We start from the raw sequence: 22,257 nt of genomic DNA, 5'->3' as shown, positions 1-22,257 counted from the left end.
GAAGCCCCAAAGCTAAGAGGACCTGATTATATGAGCAGTTAGACCATTATATATCAATGGCACCTGATATGGCCTTAGCTAATGGCTAATCACTGGACCAAAGGCAAAGTAGGACCTACGGACCATGTGGCAGAAAGAAAGTGGTGATTGTTAGGAACTAGTGTGGGTTCACCAAGAGCAAACCAGACAACAGAGCTTCATTTTCTCTTGTCAAAGGAATTATATGTCTACAAAAAGAGCACTATTCAAATGCCATGCCTGGGACTATATCCATTTTTAAGCCTCAGATTTAAGAGGGTCATTAGCCTATCAGAAAGAGACAAGGATGGGATGCGGAAATAAAATATATCATGGATGATGATTTGAAGAAATTGGAGATATTTGGCTGGAGAAGATAGGGTGTGGGGGCTTCTACAGGGAGGCATCATAACATAATGATTAAAAATATGACTTTTTGAGTCTCAACAGACCTAGATTTGAATTTCTGTTCTGTCATTTACCGGTTCTGTGTCTCATGATACATTACTTAGACTCTGGAGCTTCAATTTCCTCATCTATAAGGAGTGAGTTATACTAACACTTAGCTCACTGGGCTATTGTGAGGATTAACTGAGGTTAGCAAGTGCCTGGCACAGGGGAAGATCTCAGTAAATATTACTGGTAGGGTGAGGGTAACCGTCTTCAAATTCTGAAGAGGGATTTGGTTTTCTATGGGTGGCTCTAGAGGGCTGGACCAGGATCAGCGGGTATAGAGAACAGACACACTAATTTCAGCTCAGTATAAAGAAATCATTTCTCTGAATTGGAACTGTCCAGCAGTAGCACAAGCTTTACCTAAAGTTGATCAAGCTGTGAGTGGGTCAGGTCCTAGGACAAATCCCAGTAATTGAAGCAACTCAAGCCTCACTCTTGAAGACTCAGCATCCAGTAACACCAATGTATTACTGCTACCAAGCTTCTGTGTGCAGGCTCTGGAGTCAAACAGACATGGGTGTAGATCCAAGCCCTACCACTCACTAACTCTGTGACCTTGGGCAAGTCTTTACTTCTAAGCCTAAGCATCTTCATATGTAAAACTGAATTCATAGAATTGTTATAATAATTAAGTGAACTAACTCATGTAAAATGCTTAACATAGTTCTTGGTAGACAGTAAGCACTCAGTACAGGTTACCTGGTGGCAGCGGCAGTAGTGACAGTAACAGCAGTGTTAGTAGGAGTAGGAGTAGAAGTTATTATTCATCCAACCATGGGAATAAGTGACTTCTGCTGCTAAAATTGAAAGTCACTGACACAAACTGTAACATTCCATGTGGGAAACAGCATGGGAAAGGTGCGTAGACAGAAGGAACAAGATGGGTGTGAAATGGGATTGGGAGTTTGGAGGAAGGCCTGGGTGAGCATGGGCCAGGCCAGAGAGAAGACCCACCAGAGAGCAGTGGCTGAAGAGGAAACTTTGGATTCCGGGGTGAAGGATTTGGACTTTATCCTGAAAGCAAATGGGAACACTGAAAAAATTAAGATGAACTTTGTGAGGGGAAAAAAAAAAACCTTCTTCAACCAGCCACAGGGCTCCACAAAGAGAGGACTTTATGAGGCTGAGGGCACCTGAGATAAGGGCTGTGGAGCTCTAGATTAGTGGGATAATTTCTGAAGGAGAAACGAGAAATAATAATAACTAGCATTTGTTGATACTAGACAGTGTTCCTAGAATTTTGCATTCTCAAAGTCACTTAATCCTCTGTGAAGAAGCTATTGTAATTGGCATTCCCACTTTACAGATGAGTCAAAGGAAACAAGTGACTTGTGCAAGGTTAGGTAGCTACTGGTAGGAAGATCTGGGAAGATCCAGGTAGTCTGACTCCAGAACTCACTCATTTAACCACTACACTATTATCTGGACCAAGCTGGTGGCAGACAGGGGTCCATGTTTCTGAAGGGGGTGGTGACTGGATGCATCTGCCCTCTCCCACCCTTTCATCTGCAGGCTTCCAACATGGCCTGGCTTCGTCCCGTACTGCAGGTTTGGCTTTATTCACCGTCCTCAGCTTAACAAAGTGCAAATTAATATTTAATTATTCTCCTAAATGAAAATCGATGGCTCTGTTGGCCAGCCCAAGCAATGTCCGTGCCATCAATCTTTCCTCTGGGCCTGCCAGGGGCAGTAGCAGCTTTAGTCACCTGGCCTCAGTCCCACCAGCATGAAGGGAGGAGGGTGTCCAGCTCTCTGTAGACACTGGGTCCTGGGCACAGCTGCCATCTACTGGAAAAGCAAGGAAAGACTTCAATTTGGGCTCCTACTAGAGACCAGAAGGATAGTCACTGTGGGAGCAGGAATGGTTGTCTCCCCAGAGAAAAATCCTGAACCCCTAGGAAAAATGTCATAGTGTCTACTGGACTGGGACCTCACCATGACTCCCCTCCATGTGCCTCTGCTAATTTCTGTCACCTATCAAAACTGGGCTCCCTACTCAGGAGGACTTTCTTTAAACCTCAGTGGTCTGTCCCACCTTCTGTAGCTTCTTCTCTATAAAGCTGAAGCTACTTCTTGCAGCCTCATTTTAGGCTCCAGAGTCCACCTAAAGAAGGTAAGGCCAACCTTATCCCAGAAGGTGCCCTCCTACTTGTCTCTATCCTTGCCCATGACCACCTTTCCCTTGGACATCCATCCCTTCAAACACTGTGAAGGAGACAGACATAACAGTGCACTTGCTTTTGCAAGTTGTGCCCAGCATAAAACAGCTTGAGTGGAAAGGGCAAGTGGGGGCTAAAATCTAGCCATGCTCTATTGACCAAGCCATGCACATTATCACAGGGCTGTGTTAGCCCAGAGGGGGAGGCACATTTTTTTTTTCTAATTCATCCCATCGTTGGGGGAGTGCCTTTTTGTAACTCACACAAAGGCACTATATGTGCTAGCAGCCACCCAGTGAGTGAATTGGAGCCTTTGGCCTCAAGGAGCTTTTCCAGCCCAGAAATAACTCATTGCATCTCAGTGGGATTTACATCTAGGCACATAAAAGGGCATCAGAGTGGAGACAGAGGAGATGCTTCACAGTGGAGATGCTATCTGAGCCCAGTCATAACCATATTTCATCACATTTGAGGGTCTAGAAAACTAAAAGACAAGGCAACTTCTGGAATTCTAGGTACAGTGTAAAAACTGGCAGCGAAGATGTCCAATGGAGAAGGCCAAGGCCCCCTGTGAATGGAGTGTTGTGTATTTTGGGCAGCAAGGGAGGCAGGACCCACAAGTTTGGACTGCCAGTCTTAGGATCTCTGGCTTTATTGAGAGGCTTGAAATGGAGAACTGTGGATGGATTTTAGTAAGGAAAGAGTGAGGGGTTGGTTTCAAAAGCTCACTCCAGCTACAGTGTGATGGTTGAGTTGAAAGATGAAGCAATATTGGAGGCAGATTATCCTTTAGGACACTGTTGCTTGAGTGCAGCTGAATGATGGTGCTGACCTGGAGCTGGAGACAGGGCAGGAATGGGGAGGATAGGATAAACTTGAGAGTTGTTTAGGATATCCATATAGACTCGAGAACCAGTGGGACTTGGCAGTGGATTGAATTAGAAGAAGAGGTGAAGTAGAGCAAAGAGCTGAAAATGGTGTAGTTTGCTTTTTCTCTTCTTCACTTTTCCCTGCATCCATGACACCTCTCTTAGACCCACCAGTAATCCTGATAAATATTCTTCCCATGGTGGAAGTGGCTGAGGGCACAGGTGCTCAGTGTTAGGAATAGTTGGCATCAAGGCAGAAATGTCTGAAGAGGGCAATGCTGAGCCCAAAGTAGACCTTTTATGCAAGTCAAGCAGGGAGAAGGGGTAGAGCCTTGCCTTCCCTCCTGCTCATGGTGGTCAAAGTCCCAGGGCCTCATATGCCTCTGTGCTACCTCCAACCTTCCCCACTCCACTCCACTGCCTGCAATAGGTTGTTCTCTCCTCTTTCTGACATTATCTCCCTTGATTTTCCCTCCAGGGCTGGCCCTGAAGCAGATATGGGCCTGGACTCTACCTGGGAAACTCTCAAGGGAATAGGTGCTCAGCCAAGGGCAAGAGCTCACCTGAGGTCCCATGACAAATTCTTGGCCAAGGAGGCAATACCCTCTTTTCCTAAAAGGGGAACTGGGATTACCTTTACCCCACTTCCACATCTCTCCCCTGACTGTGACAGGAACCAGGCAGAGTAGGGTTGCTTAGGCAGTTCATGTAGATAGCTCTCTTTCTCCTTCAGCCACACAGAGCATACCTAAATCCTAGGTGTCCTCCCTAACCATTTCCCAGTGGGGACCGAAGGAGAACCACCTCTCTCCAACTCTGTCCTCATTCTCTTGGGCTCCTCCTCCCCTGAGACTTCCCCTGCATCTCCAAACTCCCAAATTGCCAACATCCTCAACATTTAAGCCATAAACCTAAAAGTCAGCCAGTATTTCCTTCTCTCCCTCAGTTCCCACATCCAATAGAACTCTAGTCCAGCTAATCATCCTAAACATCTCTTGAACATGTCTATTTCTTTACGCCCTGGTTAAGGTCACCCTCACCCCTTACCTCTATTAGTGATCTTCCTATTTCTAATTTTTCCCTTTCCAATCTTTTCTCTGCACAGTGATAGCTCATGGGATCTTTCCCTACTTAATATCCTTCCCTGGATCCCTACTGCCTTTGAAGTACAACAAAGTCAAAATTCCTTGTTGTGATTTTCACAACCTGCCCCAACCCGGCCATTGGCTACCTTTCAGTTTTACACCCTTCTATTAAAAACAAACACAACACTGCAAGGTGGGATCATGATTTCCCCTTTTACTAATACTGAGACTCAAAGACCTTAAAGAAGTTGCCAGTAATGGAGTCGCAATTTAAACCCACATCTATATGACTCAGAATCAATCTGCTGTGCCCTGGCTACCTCCATGCCAGGTGCCTACCAGAATCCTTGCTCCTTTAGACTTGCAGCTCCCTTTCCAACCCCCTGCCATCTGGAGTGCTCAGGCTCCAGCTCTACCTCTCCCATTATCTCCATGTGGCCCAATGACCCCAGTCCTGCAAGGCCCGGGTCAAACTTTGCCTCCTCTGTGAAGCTTTCCCTGTGTCAACCTCTCCAGCTGGAGTCAGCCTCTCCCAGAGCACTGTACTTTGCACTCCTCCTAAGGCCCTGGTCACTCTGTGCCTCATTACTTGTGTTCATGTCTTAAGAATGGAGTTGAGCAGCACAACACAAAAACATGGGCTTCAGCATCAGATAGGCCTAGGGGCAAATCCCAGCTCAACCACTTACCCATCACGTGATCTTGAACAAGTGATTTAACCTCCCTAAGCCTCAACTTCCCCATCTGTACTATGGGGATAATGATATTACCTTGCAGAGAAGTTGGAAGGAATTTAGAGACAATATATGTAAAGTGTCCCAGAAAGGGCTTGGTGTATAATGGACTTTTAGGAAATGGTGGCGATTATCTTCCTCTCTAAAAACCATTGAGGACAGATTCCCCAAGGTTGTTGTCTCCTGTGAAGGGCCTAGCCTGGGGCTCTTCACAGATTTCAGGAAATGCCCGCATGGTGGAAAGCCCAGGTGCCCAGTCTCTGAGGCTTGGACCCTGCCAGGTCTATGGGACATGTATATACCACCTAATGCCCACCCTCCATTAAAGAGTGGTGGAGTGGGGGAGGGGAAAGGGGTGTCCCCCAGAGCACTGATGAGCTCCATCTCTCCAGAAACCCAGCCGGGGAGGCAGCTGCCATGGAAACCACTGCTGTCACATGTGCTTGTCACTCTAGGTTCCAGAGAGAAATTCTCAGGATCTATTTAAGAACTAATAAAATAATGATGGTCTTGCTCACCCTCACTGCCCCCCCCCACCCCAGGCTTCTTCCCCTCTTTCATTCTCCCCTGCCACACTCCTCCCTGCCTTTCCTGCATCCCCTTCCTGACCCCTTATCCCTTCGTTTCCTTCCCATATCCACCAATATTTCTCTCTTTCCTTGCCCCTTTCTAGGTCTGTCTCTTTCTCTCATCGTTTCTGTCTTCCTGTGTCTCTTCATCTCTCCTTGTTTCTGTGCTCTCCATGGCTCTGTCTCTTGGTCTCTCCTCCACAATCACAGGTGGCCATGCCCAGGGACGGTTCCCGTTCCTCCTGGTCCCTGGTCCCGGCCAATCCAGACCTGCCCAGCTCGCCCTGATCTGCTTGGATTGATCTGTCATCCCCTCTAGACTGCAGCCTGAGTCCTGTCGGTGTCTCGGCCCCCACCCTCAACCTGGTACACTGCAGGGGCTCCACCACCAGCGGGTGGGTGTGTCAGAGAGCATAAGAACCTGAGCCCTGGGTGGGAGGGGGATTGCACTGGTTCAGGCTTGGCCTGTTTTCCTTTCCTTTCCTTTCCTTTCCTTTTTTTTTTTTTTTTTAATAATCCCTCCCCACTCCCCCACCCCCAAATTTGATCCAAAGGAAATTGCTCAACTGTGACTGCCAGGGCGTTACCATGGTTACTGGGTAGCACTTGTGGCTATGGTAACAGGAAGCTGCCTGTTGTCTCGGCAACGAGCACATTGGTAGAGGATGGAATGGCCCTGATTGGTGCAGAAGCAGTGCATTTCCTGAAGGGAGGGGGTCAGATCATCACCTTCTCAGGCCAGATGGGCATCAGTACCCCTTCCTCCATGAACGGGAAGGCCGCTGTTCTTTCCTCCCGGCACTCAGCTGTCTGCCCCCAACATTAATTCCTCACTTCCTACGCACCCAGCTCTTGGCAGTTTACAAAGACCTTTTGCGTCCCCATTATCTCATGTGATCCCCACAACACCCATGAGAGGAAGGTGAGATGGGGATTCAATCATGAATTCTCTCAGGGTGGTTGGGGGATGGGACTGTGTGGGGGTGTATGTCGAAATCACCTAGGAGCTTTTACAAATTATACAGTCCCCTAACTTGAGAGTCTGCTATGGTTCCCAGGTGATTCTTATCTACCCTTGATTAGGGAACCCCTGAATTAGAAGGTGAAATTAGTTGGAGGGGGAGGGGGTAAAGGGAAGAGTCAAGCTGCTTTCCAGGTTTCTAGCTTGGATGACTGGAAGGATCAGGTCCGGGCAAAAAGATAAGCTCTGGTATGGGTGCGTTGAGTGGAAGATGCCAGTGGGACTTTTTAGTCAGGCTGTCCAGCAAACAGCTGGGTACATGGGTCTTAGGCTCAGGAGGGAGGTGTGGGCTGGGGATGCAGAGCTCTGAGTCAGCCCTGTGAGCATGGCAACTGAGGCTGTGGGTGTGAGTGAGACTCTCCAGGAGGAACGGGAACAGTGGGATGAGCAGGGCTGAAGATGGTGCCCTGGAGAATGCCAACATCCTCAAGGGAAGGGGGACCCAGGGAGGGAACTGAGAGGGTGACTGTAGGAACTTTGGTAATACAGAGGCTTGGGAAGGCTTCCCCCCATCTAACAAGCTGAATCTGAGAGAGGGTGGCTTTACTGAAGTCATACAACCATTAAATGGCGGAATCCAATTCCCAGCTTGTTTAATCTAAATGACATACAGAATTATATTCTCAGTTTTAGAACAAAACACAAATCTTCAGTCTTCATTCCACCTTCCCACCCAACTCCTCTCACTTAAAACCTTTAAGGAGGTCCAGGAGCCAGAGGGACAGGCGCACATAGTCCAGGCCCAGAGCCCAAAGCAGAATCTCTTTAACTACCACGGTCCATCCTGGCTTGCCACTGAGCTTCCTATCACCATCCCTTCAGATTTCAGCACTTTTTAAATTCCCCAGTTTAAGGAAGGAATCTTGGAGAAAATCTATAGCCCACCATGAGAGTGGTGGAGTGCAGGGTTCAAAGGAGCCAGGGCTTAGATCCTGAGGCATCCAGGGGAGGAGAAGCCGGGTGCCAGGATCAGGCAGTCATGCTGACTAGGTGTGTTGGTCCAATGTCTTTCAGATGAATCGTCCGATCCAAGTGAAGCCGGCTGCCAGTGAGGGTCGAGGAGGTAACTTCCCTATCTGACAAACCTCAGGGTATCACCCATGTAGGGGATGGTGGGTCTACTCCTCATGTCAGTCCTATCTATGGTTTGTTACTAGAGCTTCCTTGGGTTGGGGGAAAAGTGGGGCCCAGTGTTGCTCGACACCAAAAAGAGCTTAGCCTTCCCAGATCAGGCTGAGGAGAGAGGGGGTCCTAGAGTCCCCAGACCCAAAAGAAGCAGGAAGAGCCTAAGAAGATGCTGGAGATAGAGGAAGGGAGCTCTTGACACCTTGCCCTGGAAAGAGTTCATTCCTGTTTTTTTCAGATGGAATTTCCAGATTTGTTTGAAGAACCAGACTGGACTTATTCTCCTTTTGCATATTCTTCTGATCAGAGAGGACCCAGTCCACTCTGGATTGAGGCCACTCATTTCCTCACTGCAATTATCTGGTTACTTATGGCAAAAGATGAGTCTAGTAACACAGACTTTGCAAGCCATAGTAAGGAACTTGACTCTCTGCTGAGGACCATGGAAAGGCTTCAAAGGTTTTTTAGAAGCACTTTGGAAAGACCAGTGCTCCTTAAGAACAGGGGTGGGTAAAGAGTCTGTGCTTTTCTGACAACCAGCTACATTCCAGCCAGCTTCCATACTGGAAAAGTGATGCTAGCTTCTGGTGTCAGTTCTTTGGTGTTTTTCTCACCCTTTGGTCTTATATCATTCCAGGATATCTGCCAATAGCCCTGATGTCTGCTGACTCTCTCCCTTAGATAAGACTCTCTCCCTGTCTTATCCAAGATCAGTCATAGTGTTGTTAGATGGAAGAAGCTCCCCACGATCAGGGAGGGAATGGAACCCAATTGACAGGCATTTATTGACTCCAACTAATTCTCACACCGTCTCAGACTTCCTATTCACCATCTACACCTAAAGGGGGCTCTGGTAGCTTCTTCTACTGTAGAGTTCTTTCCTTCATGAAATAATTCCTTCATCTATTTAGATTATCTGACCTCTGGTCTGTGCTTCTCAATTTCAGATCAAGATGTTATCACCTCTACTTTGCCTTGAAGAGATATTTCCAAGTTTCCTCCTCCCCTTCACGTGTGTATCCTCCTTTTCCACCTCATTCTTTCCAGACAGGTTTTTTAGAAGTTCCAGCCTCCATACAGAATCTGTTCACTTGTCCCAAGAATTTCTCCCTTTTGGGAAGCTCTGTTAGGTATCGAGGCCATTGTTGGCCATTGTTGGCTATCTTCTAAGTCTTGTCCACAAACACTAGCTAGTCCCATAGCTTAGAGGCCAGTTGAGAGTAGCTGAATCAGCTAAGAAGCAGACATGTTGAGTTTATTCAACCATCCAGCCAACATCTTCTGAGTAACTTAACTCCATATTAGGAATAGAACTGTGAGCAAGACAGCCCTGGCATCTAGCTTCATTGAGTCTGAAGCTCTGTGGGGATAGTGAACAAGGGGGTTACAATTCAGTGTGATCAGTGTCTTTCAAGTTCTGGAGGGATTGTGAGCACAATAGCAAGAGGCACCTTTCTTAGTCTGGGAGGTCAAGATGGGCTCCTAGAGGTATTAATGTTCAAGCTGAGATCTCAAGGATAGACAAGAAGTAGTCAAATACAGAAAGGAGGTGAGAGGGGGCAAGTGTTTACGCAAAGGGAATAGCGTGCACAGAGTTCAGAACATGATGAAACTTGGAGTCTGGTTCAGGAACTAAGTTCACAATGCTGGGGGCACTCTTGCTGTTTAGAGTCCAATACAACTTGTTGGGATGAGGGCAGCTGTACAAAGGAGGCTTCTGATGATGCTTCTGCATGTCGTAGTCCATCTTTCCTCATCATCTGGGCCCCATTCGGTGGCATCAGCCTGAGTTTTATCATTTGCCTCCCCCTTTTGTACAGGTTTTTCAGGTGTCACATCACTGACAAATTCTGTGACCTGTGGCAACCCACCTATACACCTGTTCAGATTCAGAGCAGCTCGAGAGAGCAGGATAAGCAAATCTAGTTGAAAAGAGGTCTGCCTGGCAGTGGAATTCATAATTTTAGTAGTTATGTGTTACACAGGTATTTCCTGACAAGTGATGTCTCTTAGCACACATATACTCCATATGCATTCATGAATAATCCTTGCAGGTTTAGATGACCCAATCTCTCAATTCCTTCCTGCTCCCACTCAGAGTCACCAAATGCTCCCTGCTACATTTTCAGGAGAGAGGAGGCATATGTACTGTCTTGCAGAACAGTTGGACCCTCACAATTTATTACTATTTAACTACCAAACTGATCTGTGTTAGATAATCTTGTTACTAATTGAAGTGTGTTCCTTTCCTTCAATGTTATATACTGCTTCTAAAGTGAGTTCAGCTCTCTGCTGAATTGTAACACAAACTAATGCTTTAGAGACTCAACTCTTGAAATGGTATCAGAGTTTGATTTTTTGAAATGTAACATTTGACACCAATGTGGGACAGCTTGCCCTATTCAAGTCTGATCTCTGTGATCCTAAACATTCTATAAAAGTTCATTGCTTGGGGGGGGGGGGTTAAATCGGTGATGGGCATTAAGGAGGGCACATTTTGGGATGACCACATATGTAAGAGATGAATCACTGGGATCTACTTCTGAAGCCCAGACTACACTGTATGTTAACTAACTTGAGTTTAAATTAAAGGGGCGCCTGGGTGGCGCAGTCGGTTAAGCGTCCGACTTCAGCCAGGTCACGATCTCGCGGTCCGTGAGTTCGAGCCCCGCGTCAGGCTCTGGGCTGATGGCTCGGAGCCTGGAGCCTGTTTCTGATTCTGTGTCTCCCTCTCTCTCTGCCCCTCCCCCGTTCATGCTCTGTGTCTCTCTCTGTCCCAAAAATAAATAAACGTTGAAAAAAAAATTTTTTTTTTTAAAAAAATAAAAAATAAAAAAAAAAATAAATTAAAAAAATTATGGGGCGCCTGGGTGGCTCAGTCGGTTAAGGGGCCAACTTTGGCTCAGGTCATGATCTCGCAGTCTGTGAGTTCAAGCCCCGCGTCGGGCTCTGTGCTCACAGCTCAGAGCCTGGAGCCTATTTCAGATTCTGTGTCTCCCTGACTCTCTGATCCTCCCCCAGTCATGCTCTGTCTCTGTCTCAAAAATAAATAAATGTTAAAAAAAATTTACAAAATAATAAATTAGGGGCGCCTGGGTGGCTCAGTCGGTTAAGCAGCCGACTTCGGCTCAGGTCATGATCTCGTGGTCCGTGAGTTCGAGCCCCACATCGGGCTCTGTGCTGACAGCTCAGAGCCTGGAGCCTGTTTCAGATTCTGTGTCTCCCTCTCTCTGACCCTCCCCTGTTCATGCTCTGTCTCTCCCTGTCTCAAAAATAAATGAATGTTAAAAAAAAATTTAATAAAAAAAATAAAAAATAAAAATAATAAATAATAAATTAAAAAATTATCTAAGAAAAACTTCAGAGTTAATGGTCACACCTGTCCTGATATATTTAAGCCTATAAGTTTGCATTTTTTATTATTCCCAAAATTAAATCCCTTAGTTTAGTTGATTAATAGTGATTTCTATATCTTTTAAGAATACTGATATCAATGCAGACATAATCTAGAGGGTATCAAAGCAAATAGTATAATCTTCCAAAATTCCACCATTTTCTTCTGGAAGGAAGTGTTAGATTTTCCCCTCATAAAACAGGGATCACCAACTCAAATGCTACAGGAACCAGGTAGGTAACTTTAAATGGATGAGACTGTCATGACTGAATTACAATTTACATTTTAATTGTATTAAATATTGGCAACTAATTCGATTTTTAAAGTTTATTTATTTATTTTGAAAGAGAGTGAACGAACATTAGCAGGGGAGGGGCAGAGAGAGAGAGAGAGAGAGAGAAAGAGGGAGAGAGAGAATCCCAAGCAGGCTCCCTGTTGTCAGCGTGGAGCCTGGACCAGGGGCTTGATCTCACAAATCCTGAGATCATAACCTGAGCCAAAATCAAGAGTCAAACGCTTAACCAACTGAGCCACCCAGGCGTCCCAACTAATTCAATTTTTTTTCTTAAATTTTGTTTACGTTTATTTATTTTTGATAGACAGAGAGAGACAGAGCACTGGTGGGGGAGGGTAGAGGAAACCCAGAATCCAAAGCAGGCTCCAGGACAGAGCCCAATGCGGGGCTTGAACTCACAAACCTCAAGATCATGACCTGGGCGGAAGTCGGACACTTAGCCAACTGAGCTGCCCAGGTGCCCCACCAACTAATTCAATTTTTAAAAATTGGCCAGCACTGTGAGAACCCAGCCAAACCTGTTAGTTTTACTTCTTTTGCCCAAAGACTTCCATTTCTTCCCATCTGCCTATAGGAGTAATCTATTGTGCACACGTGAGCTTTTTGATGAAAATAGTTACTTTACATTCTCCTTTGAATTTTGATGCCAGTGCAACTGCGTACTATTTCTATTTTTAATCAATAGACATGAGGTTTGTGGTTGAAGTAACCTATGTTTTAAACACACTATGTCTTAGTACTTTTAGAAGTTATTGGTAACATTTGTATGTTCAATGCTTACAATGCAGTAATAGTAGCAACACAACAGGATCTGCCTGATAGAAGGTGCTGGAGGCCCTCTTCTTCCGTGATCATCCTCTGCAGCCTTGATGGTACTCAGAGTGTCAAATGGGCATCCAGGTCGTCATGGACTATGTTATAGGAGCCTTTGAATGTATCTCAGGCTTTTCCCATAACTTGTGCAGCTAAATTCCGCGCAGTTTATGTACTCCGTACCCCATGCCTATATTTTACATCCTGTGGCGTCGAGTGGTACTCTTAAAGGAAAATGCACCTAATTTTCCAAAACAAAATAATATCCTAATTATACTTAAGGCACCCACTTGTATATAAAACAAACATAGTGCCAGAAAATTTTCTCCTTGGCATTTGGATTTGTTTGAATGTGAACATTAAAATGTGTGCCGGGGCAAAAATTCAAGGTTCGTGTGTTTCAAAATGTTAACTTCAAATTATATGAGGTCAGAGCTAGAGATCCCCAAACCCTTCATACAATGGTAACTAAATAAGTCTATTTTGTTTCCTATTTTTTGAGCTTTATTCAGACATTATTGACATACAACATATATAAGTTGAAGATATGCAATGTGATTATTTGATACAGGTATATATTGCAAAATGGTTACCACCATAAGGTTAGTTAACAGTTCCTAAGTCTATTTTATTTGCTGTTCAGCATAGAGACTGTAGTTTATTTTTTCTAACTTACATTATCTCTGCTATGGAGGCACAAAAAATAAGTTAAGTTGTAAGTACCAATCTTACAGGAAAAGTATTTTTTAGTCCTAAGGCAAAATCTTCAAAATCATTGAACTCTTGTATATTTTTTCATCTGTTTCAAATTTTATAACAAAATCAATAAATTCATAAAGCATAATAGTGATTACTTTGCTTGTCCCATTCTCCAACTTAGGTTTTTGTTTTTTTGTTTTTTTGTTTTTAACCTAGAAAATATTCATGTATCCAGGATGCCCGAGGTACAGATATAGGTTAAGTAATCAATCCATGCACTCTTTCCACTTTAGTTTTTTGAAACTTTGAAATCTTAAATGCTCTCTGAAGTAAGGCATCTCTTTTTTTAATCTTGAAGTTTGGTGAACTGAAAAGGCCAATGATCTGTTATCATATCAACCCTCCTATCACCATCCTATAATTAATTAAGTAATTTCTGCCTGTATTTGCACAGGTTTGTTTGGCTTTGGATTTGGAATACAAAATACTGTATATATAATTATCTAACTAGGTGGGCCACATTTTTCTCATTTTATCCAGGATTCTCTTTTATTCAGTGTTTTACAACTGAACTTTGAGTTAAAGTATTGAGCTAGAATGTTCAGAATTGCATAATACTGGGACATAGCCTCTGACCTAAGTCACATATACACCTTAGCAACAACTGTTCAGTTGGTCACCTGACACTCATATTTGTCTTTGATCCTTATACTTACTTAATTCTAAAAGGCATTCTTGGGGCGCCTGGGTGGCGCAGTCGGTTAAGCGTCCGACTTCAGCCAGGTCACGATCTCGCGGTCCGTGAGTTCGAGCCCCGCGTCGGGCTCTGGGCTGATGGCTCAGAGCCTGGAGCCTGTTTCTGATTCTGTGTCTCCCTCTCTCTCTGCCCCTCCCCCGTTCATGCTCTGTCTCTCTCTGTCCCAAAAATAAATAAATGTTGAAAAAAAAAAATTAAAAAAAAAAAAATTTAAAAGGCATTCTTCCAGTGAAGACCTGACTGGATAAGATTCACAGTAGTGCTTAAGGCTACTCAAGCCGATGTTTCACTTCCTAACATTAATTCTACCTCTGAAGGTAAAAGGAAGTGCTCTCCTTAAGCTTGACTCAGAACAGATCACCCAAAGCTGATTGTTAACACTTTTAGGTCATGGCAATGGCTGAACGGCGCTGACGAGCCCTTCAGGTATAGGTATACAGCCTGCAAAGGAAAATATAGTCTGGATCCTGAGATTCTTCTCTCTCAGAGGAACCTGGACTCTCAGGCTTGGTCTACCTTTCTACCTCACTGTGTGGTTCTTCTGGATCAGGATTAAGGGACAACAGAGTCTCTGTTCTTTCTTGGTCTATGTGCCTATTTTTCAGCCCTCCTTAGAGCCCTTCTTCATCTTTTTTCTTCCAAGATTTTATTCAAATTCAAGTTAGTTAACATATAGTGTATATTGGTTTCAGGAGTCGAATTTAGTGATTCATCACTTACATGGAATACCCAGTGCTCAACACAAGTGCCCTCGTTAATGTCCATCGCCCATCACCCATCTAGGCCATCCCCACCCCCCCACCTCCCTCCATCAACCCTCAGGGTTTTAAAAAATTTTTTTAATGTTTATTTATTTTTGACAGAGACAGAGAGAGAGAGAGAGAGAGAGAGAGAGAGAGAGAGAGAATGAATGGGGGAGGGGCAGAGAGAGAGGGAGGCACAGAACCCGAAGCAGGCTCCAGGCTCTGAGCTGTGAGCACAGAGCCCGACGCGGGGCTCGAACTCACAGACCGTGAGATCATGACCTGAGCCGAAGTTGGTGACTCAACCAACTGAGCCACCCAGGCGCCCCTCCCTCAGTTTGTTCTCTGTAGCTAGGAGTCCCTTGTGGTTTGCGTCCCTCTCTTTTTTTATCTTATTTTATTTTCCCAGCCCCTTCTTCATTTTAAAAAATTATAGTAAAATAGACATAACATAAACTTTACCACCTTTACCACTTTTATATTCACCTTTACAATTTTTAAGTGTACAGTTCACTTGTATTAAGTATATTCACATTGTTGTGCAACCCATCTCCAGAATTTCTTCATCTTATAAAACCCCAAATCTGTACCCATTAAGTAACTCCCTCCAGCCCCTGTAACCATCCTCTACTTTCTGTTTCTATGAATTTGACTTCTCTAGATATCTCATTTAACTGAAATCATACAGTATTTGTCTTTTTGTGGCTGGCCTATTTCACTTAGCATCATGTCTTCAAGGTTCATCCATGTTGTAGCATATGTCAGATTTCCCTTCCTTTCAAAGGCTGAATAATATTCCATTGTGTGTGTGTGTGTGTGTACGTGTGTGTGTGTATACATATATACATGTATATACACCACACTTTATCCATTCATTGGCTGATAGATATTTGGGTTGCTTCCATGTTTAGCTCTTGTGGTAATGCTACTATGAACATAAGTGTACAAATATCTCTCTGAGACTTGGTTTTCAATTCTTTTTGATATAACACTCAAAACTGGTATTGCTGGATCATATGGTAATCCTATTTTAAATTTTGGGTGGAGCTGCCATACTGTTTTCCACAGTGGCTATACCATTTTACATTCCTACCAACAGTGCACAAAGTCCCCAGTTTCAATTTCTCCACATTCTTTCCAACACTTGCTATTTTTTCCTTCTTCTCCCACTCCTCCTCCCCCCCCCCCCTTCTTCTTATCCTTTTCTCCTTCCTCTCCTCCTCCACCTTCTCCTTCTTCTCCTAGGAACACCTGGGTGGCTCACTCGCTTAAGCAGTTAAGTGGCTGACTCTTGATATGGGCTCAGGTTGTGATCTCTGGGTTGTGGGATTGAGCCCTGCATAGGGCCCCCCGCTGAGCAGAGTCTGCTTAGGATTCTCTCTCTCTCTCTGCCCCTCCTCCACTTGTGCGTGCTCTCTCAAAATTAATTAATTAATTAAAAAAAAATCAAACAACCCTCTCCCCAAAACTAGTCATCCTAATAGGTGTAAGGTGATATGGTTTATGGCTTTAATTTTTAATTCTTTAAGGATTTACAGTTGTGTTGAGCATTTTTGTATATGCTCACTGGCCATTTGTGTACCTTCTTTGGAGAAAAGCTTATTTAAGCCCTTTGCTCACTTTTTTAAAAAGTTTATTTATTTTTGAGAGAGCGAGAGAGAGAGAGAGAGAAACAGAGCGTGAGTGGGGGAGGGGCAGAGAGACACAGACTCTGAAGCAGGCTCCAGGCTCCAAGCTGCCAGCACAGAGCCTGACACAGGCCCGAACCCACAAACCGCAAGATCATGACCTGAGCCAAATTCAGACGCTGAGCTGTCAGCACAGAGCCCACATGGGACTCAAACTCATGACCCAAACCGAAGTCGGACGCCCAACCAACTGAGCCCCTTTGCTCACTTTTTAATAGGATCATTTGTTTTTTGTTGTTGTTGAGTTGTAGGAGCTCTTATTCTGGATATTAACCCCTTATCAGATATATGACTTGCAAATATTTTCTCCTACTCTGTAGCTCTGAGTGTGTACTTTGATGCACAGAAGTTTTTAATTCTGATGTGGTTCAGTTTATGTATTCTTACTTTTGTTGCCTGTGTGTGGTGTCATATCTAAGAAATCATTGCCAAATGCAAGGTCATGAAGCTTTTCCCCTGATTTCTTCTAACAGTGTCATACTTTTAGCACTCATGCTTAGGTCTTTGATTCATTTTCAGTTAATTTTTGTATACGGTGAAAGTAAGGGTCCAATGTCATTCTTTTGCATGTATATATCCACTTTTCTCAACACTATTTGTTGAAAAGACTGGCACTCTTGTCAAAAATCATTTGACCAGGGGCGCCTGGGTGGCGCAGTCGGTTAAGCGTCCGACTTCAGCCAGGTCACGATCTCGTGGTCTGTGAGTTCGAGCCCCGCGTCAGGCTCTGGGCTGATGGCTCAGAGCCTGGAGCCTGTTTCCGATTCTGTGTCTCCCTCTCTCTCTGCCCCTCCCCCATTCATGCTCTGTCTCTCTCTGTCCCCAAAAAAATAAATAAATGTTGAAAAAAAAAAAATTAAAAAAAAAAATCATTTGACCATATATGTGAGGGCTTATTTCTGGCCTCTATTCTATTCCATTGGTCTGTGTGTCTTTATGCCAGTGTCACACTGCTTGATTACTGTAGCTTTGTAATAAGTTTGAAATCAGAAAGTGTGAGATCTCAAACTTGCTTCTTTTTTGAGATTGTCTTGACTGTTCAAGGTTTCTTGAGATTTCATATGAATTTTAGGATGGATTTCTCTATTTCTGCAAAAAATACCATTGGTACTTTAATAGAAATTACATTAAATCTGCAGATCTCTTTGGGTAGTGGTGACATCTTAGCAGTATTAAGTCTTTCAATCCATGAACACAAGATGTCTTCCATTTATTTGTGTCTTCTTAAATTTTTCAGCAATATTTTGTAGTTTTCAGGAGACAAGTCTTTTTCCTCCTTGTTTAAGTTTATTCCTAAGTATTTTATTCTTTTTTTTTTTTTTAATTTTTTTCAACATTTTTTATTTATTTTTGGGACAGAGAGAGACAGAGCATGAACGGGGGAGGGGCAGAGAGAGAGGGAGACACCGAATCGGAAACAGGCTCCAGGCTCCGAGCCATCAGCCCAGAGCCTGACGCGGGGCTCGAACTCACAGACCGCGAGATTGTGACCTGGCTGAAGTCGGTCGCTTAACCGACTGCGCCACCCAGGCGCCCCAGTATTTTATTCTTTTTGATGCTACTATAAATGGAACTGTTTTCTTAATTTTCTTTTTGGATTGTTCGTTGCTAGTGTATAAAAACACAACTGATTCTGTGTTGATTTTGTATTCTGCAAATTGCTGGATTTGTTTATTAGTTCTAACATTTGTTTTGTGGAATTAAAACTCTTCTTGATGTTTATAAGGTTGGACCAGAAGACTCTGGTTTACCCTGGGTATTTCCTTCACTGACTATCCCAGGCTTTCTTGGCTCCTTATGCTGGAGTCATCACTAAGAACATCAGGGGAGAGAGGCTATGCTCCAAATGCTGCCACCAGCAAGACCCCTGGGGTTGGAATTTGGACTGAAAGATGGACCAGTATTTTAAAGATATATTTGGTGGTTTAATATATATTTTAAGATATATTTGGTGGTTTAATGCTGTAATCTTGTTCCTACACAGTCCCTACAATCATGACATCCCACCAACAGGAAGGTGAGTGGGTGTGAGAGGCCTAGAAGCCAGAAGCTTGGGCCCTTGAGGAATTCCTCTGGGCCAACTTGAGGCAGAGTCTCCTTTCTTGAACAGCATCTTGGTGCCTTTCTTGAGGAAGAGGGAGTGGACTGACTCTGACTCTGGGTTCTCAAAGCCCATCACTTGCTGCATTAGAATCCCTGACCTGTATAGCCAGCTACACAAGGCAGCTTTAAGGAGAAGGGCCTCTGGGCCCAAACAACTTGATCTGGGTTCAAAAAAGCATTTGATAGAAGACCAAGGAGTACACCTTAGTTGACAACAAGAGAATGTGGTAATGCTATTCAACTGTGTGTCTATCTAATTCTGTCTCAACTCCACACTAATGCTATCTTCCAATTCATTCCACTCTGGGAAGGTTGAGCCTCCTTCCTTGATATTCCCATATTGCTGGGGCCCCACCCACTGCCCATGGGATGATTTTATCCAGACATTTCTGACCCACGTCTTATAGAACCCTCGCTTTCCTAAACTGATAGAGTTTGAACTAGAGGAAATTGAATTACCTGGGCTAACTCCCACCACCATCTCTCTCTGGGGGCACTAATCAGCCCTCAGAACCTTCAGGGCTGTGTATTTTGGGCTACTCTTAGGAGGTCTAGCCTGTACTTCTCTTTGGCAGGTCCCTGAGAAACTTATCCCACCATTTCAAGATCACCTGAAACTCATGGTCATTGTGACCTAGATCATCCTCCTGTCAAACATCATCAGGCTCCCTGTAAAGTGGTAAAGGGAATACCAGGATTCAAAGTGACACCTGTGAAACAGCCCAGCCTGTACCCCAGCTTCATTTCAATTTCAAATTCTGTAGAGCCCAGTAGGCCAGAACCATAGGGTCAGTGCCCTCTCGTGGAAATTGAAATTCTTGACTTGGCACTGGAAAAGAAGGATCAGAGAATTTCATGGTCTGTGTCATGAGCTTGAACTGACCACCATCAGCAGAATAGAGCAACGAGAGGAAGAGCAGATAAAGGATCAGGCCACTGTCTACACAATCTTGTTTATTGTCTTGGGAGCTCCATCTCAGCCTTGACTTTTCTCTTCCTACCTAGGGCTACCTGGATGCTGGTCCATGTGGTATAACATCTTACCTAGGTGCCATCACCATCTTGTAGGCCCTACCCAATGATGCAGCTGCACTACAAATTAGGGCATCATGAAGCCCTCTTTAAGCCTTGGGACTCGAGGTCGTAGGATCTTCTCTAAGCGCCCCCTGGACTTCTGACAGACATATGGGCATACTTTAGTATCATAGCTCAGAACAATGACACAGTTTTCTGGGGTGTGATTCCCTGAGCAAACAGGGCCTGTCTTCCGATGTCAAGGCAAAGCCACCAGCAGACTGATCAAGCAATTCGTGAAAGAACTTTTCTGGTCTTCTTGGTTTCCTGGAAAGGATGATCTCAGATCCCTCTTCATACACCGTATGTTTGTTATCTTTTAGGTCAGTGGTTTTTAAAGGACTTTCCTTGGAGTCCCATTTAGGGGGTTCTAGAAGATGAAGCAAGAGGAACTTCAGCCCCCCCATCCCCACCCCCACTTTTTTGGTTTCAGTCAGAGCAGTTGTCTCTTACATTTTGAGCTTCATCCTAATGTTTTTGTTAGAACAGCATATTCCACAGCTTTTTCTAAAAGAAAAAAAAGAAAGAAACCAGTGATCTGTTCCAAAAGCACTCTTCTTGGCTAACACTCCCAGAAGTGAAGCACACTCATCAGATTGTACTCTCACCACAGAAGGCCAGCGCTTCCTCTAGGATTCCAGCCACAGTACACTGTATATCCCTTCCCCCTTGGGATCAATGGGCAGCAACCCTCTGGAAAGGGGGCAGGATTCTGCTGAAACATGCTCTGCCTGTCCCATGTAAACCACAGCCCCCACCCTCCACACAGACACAGAATTGATAGACCCCTTAGACTCCCAGGACAGCCTAGGCTGAACCCCACACCATCCAGGTAAAATGTGGACACACAGATAACCCTGCTGGAGATTCACTCCACTGCTAACTTCAGGGAGTCTATTCTTCCTTTTCATTGCCACCCAGGCTTCAGTCTATGACTCTCACCAGCATTGTCTCCCTTGCACTCAGGACCCAGGGATCCCCAGTGGCCTAGCCAAAGTTGTCAAGGAGTAAAGGAGTGTGGGGTGGGTTTTCTTGGGCTCTAGGATCTGAAGGTGAAGCCTGAAGGCAGAATCTCACCCATTCCTTCGTTGTCAATGTATGTTGCCTACATGAAGCCGCATCCTATTGCAGAGATTTTTGTTGGTGCAGAAAGGACAGGGCTTTGACAGTAGGCCCTGTGGGCTGGGCCCCTCTACCCTGGGCTCCTGGACGGTGCTGCTGAGACCTGACTTGCTAGATGTGCAGATGAGCCCTGGTTTCCAGCCCCAGCTCCAAGGAACACAACACAAAGTTTGCAGTCCCTTTCCTGGCATCTCTACTCCCAGAGGAAGAGTGAAGACAGGGAGGGATATGACTTGTTCTCAGGTGGTCATCCAAGTTCTACAGGCAGAAAGAACTGTTCTTCTTAGCATGGACACCTGAGGAAGGATCAGGGCAAGAGAATCAGGGAAGGCAGAAAGGAGGCAATGGGGCTCAATGAGGGCCTTGGAAGCTCAACGAGGGAATAAGTTGGTTGAGCTGGGAGTTAAGGAAAGGGTCAAGGGTTTGGCAAGTGTAGGGGGGGAAATGCTAATGTTGGAGACTCAGGAACCCAAGCTTCCTGCTCTCTTTCAACCTTTGGGCACCCGAGTTGAGTTTGGTGCCAGACTTGGAGATTCATCATTCCAGTGTTCAATATCTGGGGATGAGGTAGTACAATGAGACAAAGGTTTTCTGTGCTGTTTTTGTTTTGTTTTGTTTTTTGTTTTTTGCCCAGAACCCTCCCTGGTTTGCACAGGAAGGGGCATTGATAGCACTGCCATCAGGCTGACTAGCAAAGGTGAACTTCTCTTCTCCGAATCCAGTCTGAATACAAAGGCCTTCTTTGAGGATCCCCTCCCTGAATAAGGCTGAAATGGTCCAAAATAGCCTTTCTTGGACTCTAACAACAGAAAGGCCAAACATATAAAAGATGTATATAGGGCTCTACCAAACCAAAGAGATCAACCAAATCACTTTCCACAAGAGCAGCAAGCAGTCTTTCTTGTTTTTTCTCACAACCTGAGTTTTCATGGTGTATTTGGGTTAAGTTCTTTTCCTCTAGATCTGTCTATAGATCATCCTTCCCCTCAAAGAAACCCAACCTTGTAGCCCCGGGCATTCTCACTCCCTATACATCTTCCCAGTGCTGGGCCCTGGTGAACTACCTTCTTAAACTCCTCTGGCTACTCTGGGGAGTCCAAGAGGACTTAGGGTCTCCAGGTCACTCCTGGATTTGTCCCCAGAGGACCGAAAGCTGTTTGTGGGAATGCTGGGGAAGCAGCAGGGTGAGGAGGACGTCAGGCGCCTGTTCCAGCCCTTTGGCCATATCGAGGAGTGCACCGTCTTGCGGAGCCCTGATGGTACCAGTAAAGGTGACTTGAGCTGACCCTGGGATTTCCTGCCTCATTCTGGGCCGCATGACCCTTTGGCCCCTGTGGCCTGAGCCACCAATCCTTCTATTCTGCCCCAGGCTGTGCCTTTGTGAAGTTCGGGAGTCAGGGGGAAGCTCAGGCAGCTATCCAGAGTCTGCATGGCAGCCGGACCATGGCGGTGAGGGCGGGCACCCGGGGCCCTGGGTGAGGCCAGTGGGGGTGGGGACGGGCTTCTCCCCACATGCGATCGGTGCCCCCAACA

General features: G+C 45.1%; 1 protein-coding gene across 4 annotated transcripts in view; it reads left to right on the top strand.

The window, feature by feature from the left end:
- The window catches only part of CELF6 (CUGBP Elav-like family member 6), a 31,731-nt gene that overhangs the window by 4,960 nt on the left and 4,514 nt on the right, over positions 1-22,257 (top strand). For 3 of the 4 annotated variants that reach the window (XM_086711148.1, XM_086711149.1, XM_025919916.2), the window contains exons 3-5: positions 7,926-7,974; positions 21,867-21,995; positions 22,094-22,173. In XM_086711148.1, coding sequence (XP_086567274.1) covers positions 7,926-7,974; positions 21,867-21,995; positions 22,094-22,173 — 258 coding nt within the window. Of the gene's footprint in view, positions 1-6,209; positions 6,286-7,925; positions 7,975-21,866; positions 21,996-22,093; positions 22,174-22,257 lie in introns of all 4 variants that reach the window. The other variant, XM_086711150.1, reaches the window with a different exon arrangement.

Source organism: Puma concolor, chromosome B3 (genome assembly GCF_028749965.1).
Source record: "Puma concolor isolate L17-30 chromosome B3, mPumCon1.1.hap2, whole genome shotgun sequence".
Lineage (NCBI taxonomy): Eukaryota > Metazoa > Chordata > Mammalia > Carnivora > Felidae > Puma > Puma concolor.
This window is presented reverse-complemented; position numbering and strand designations above follow the sequence as displayed.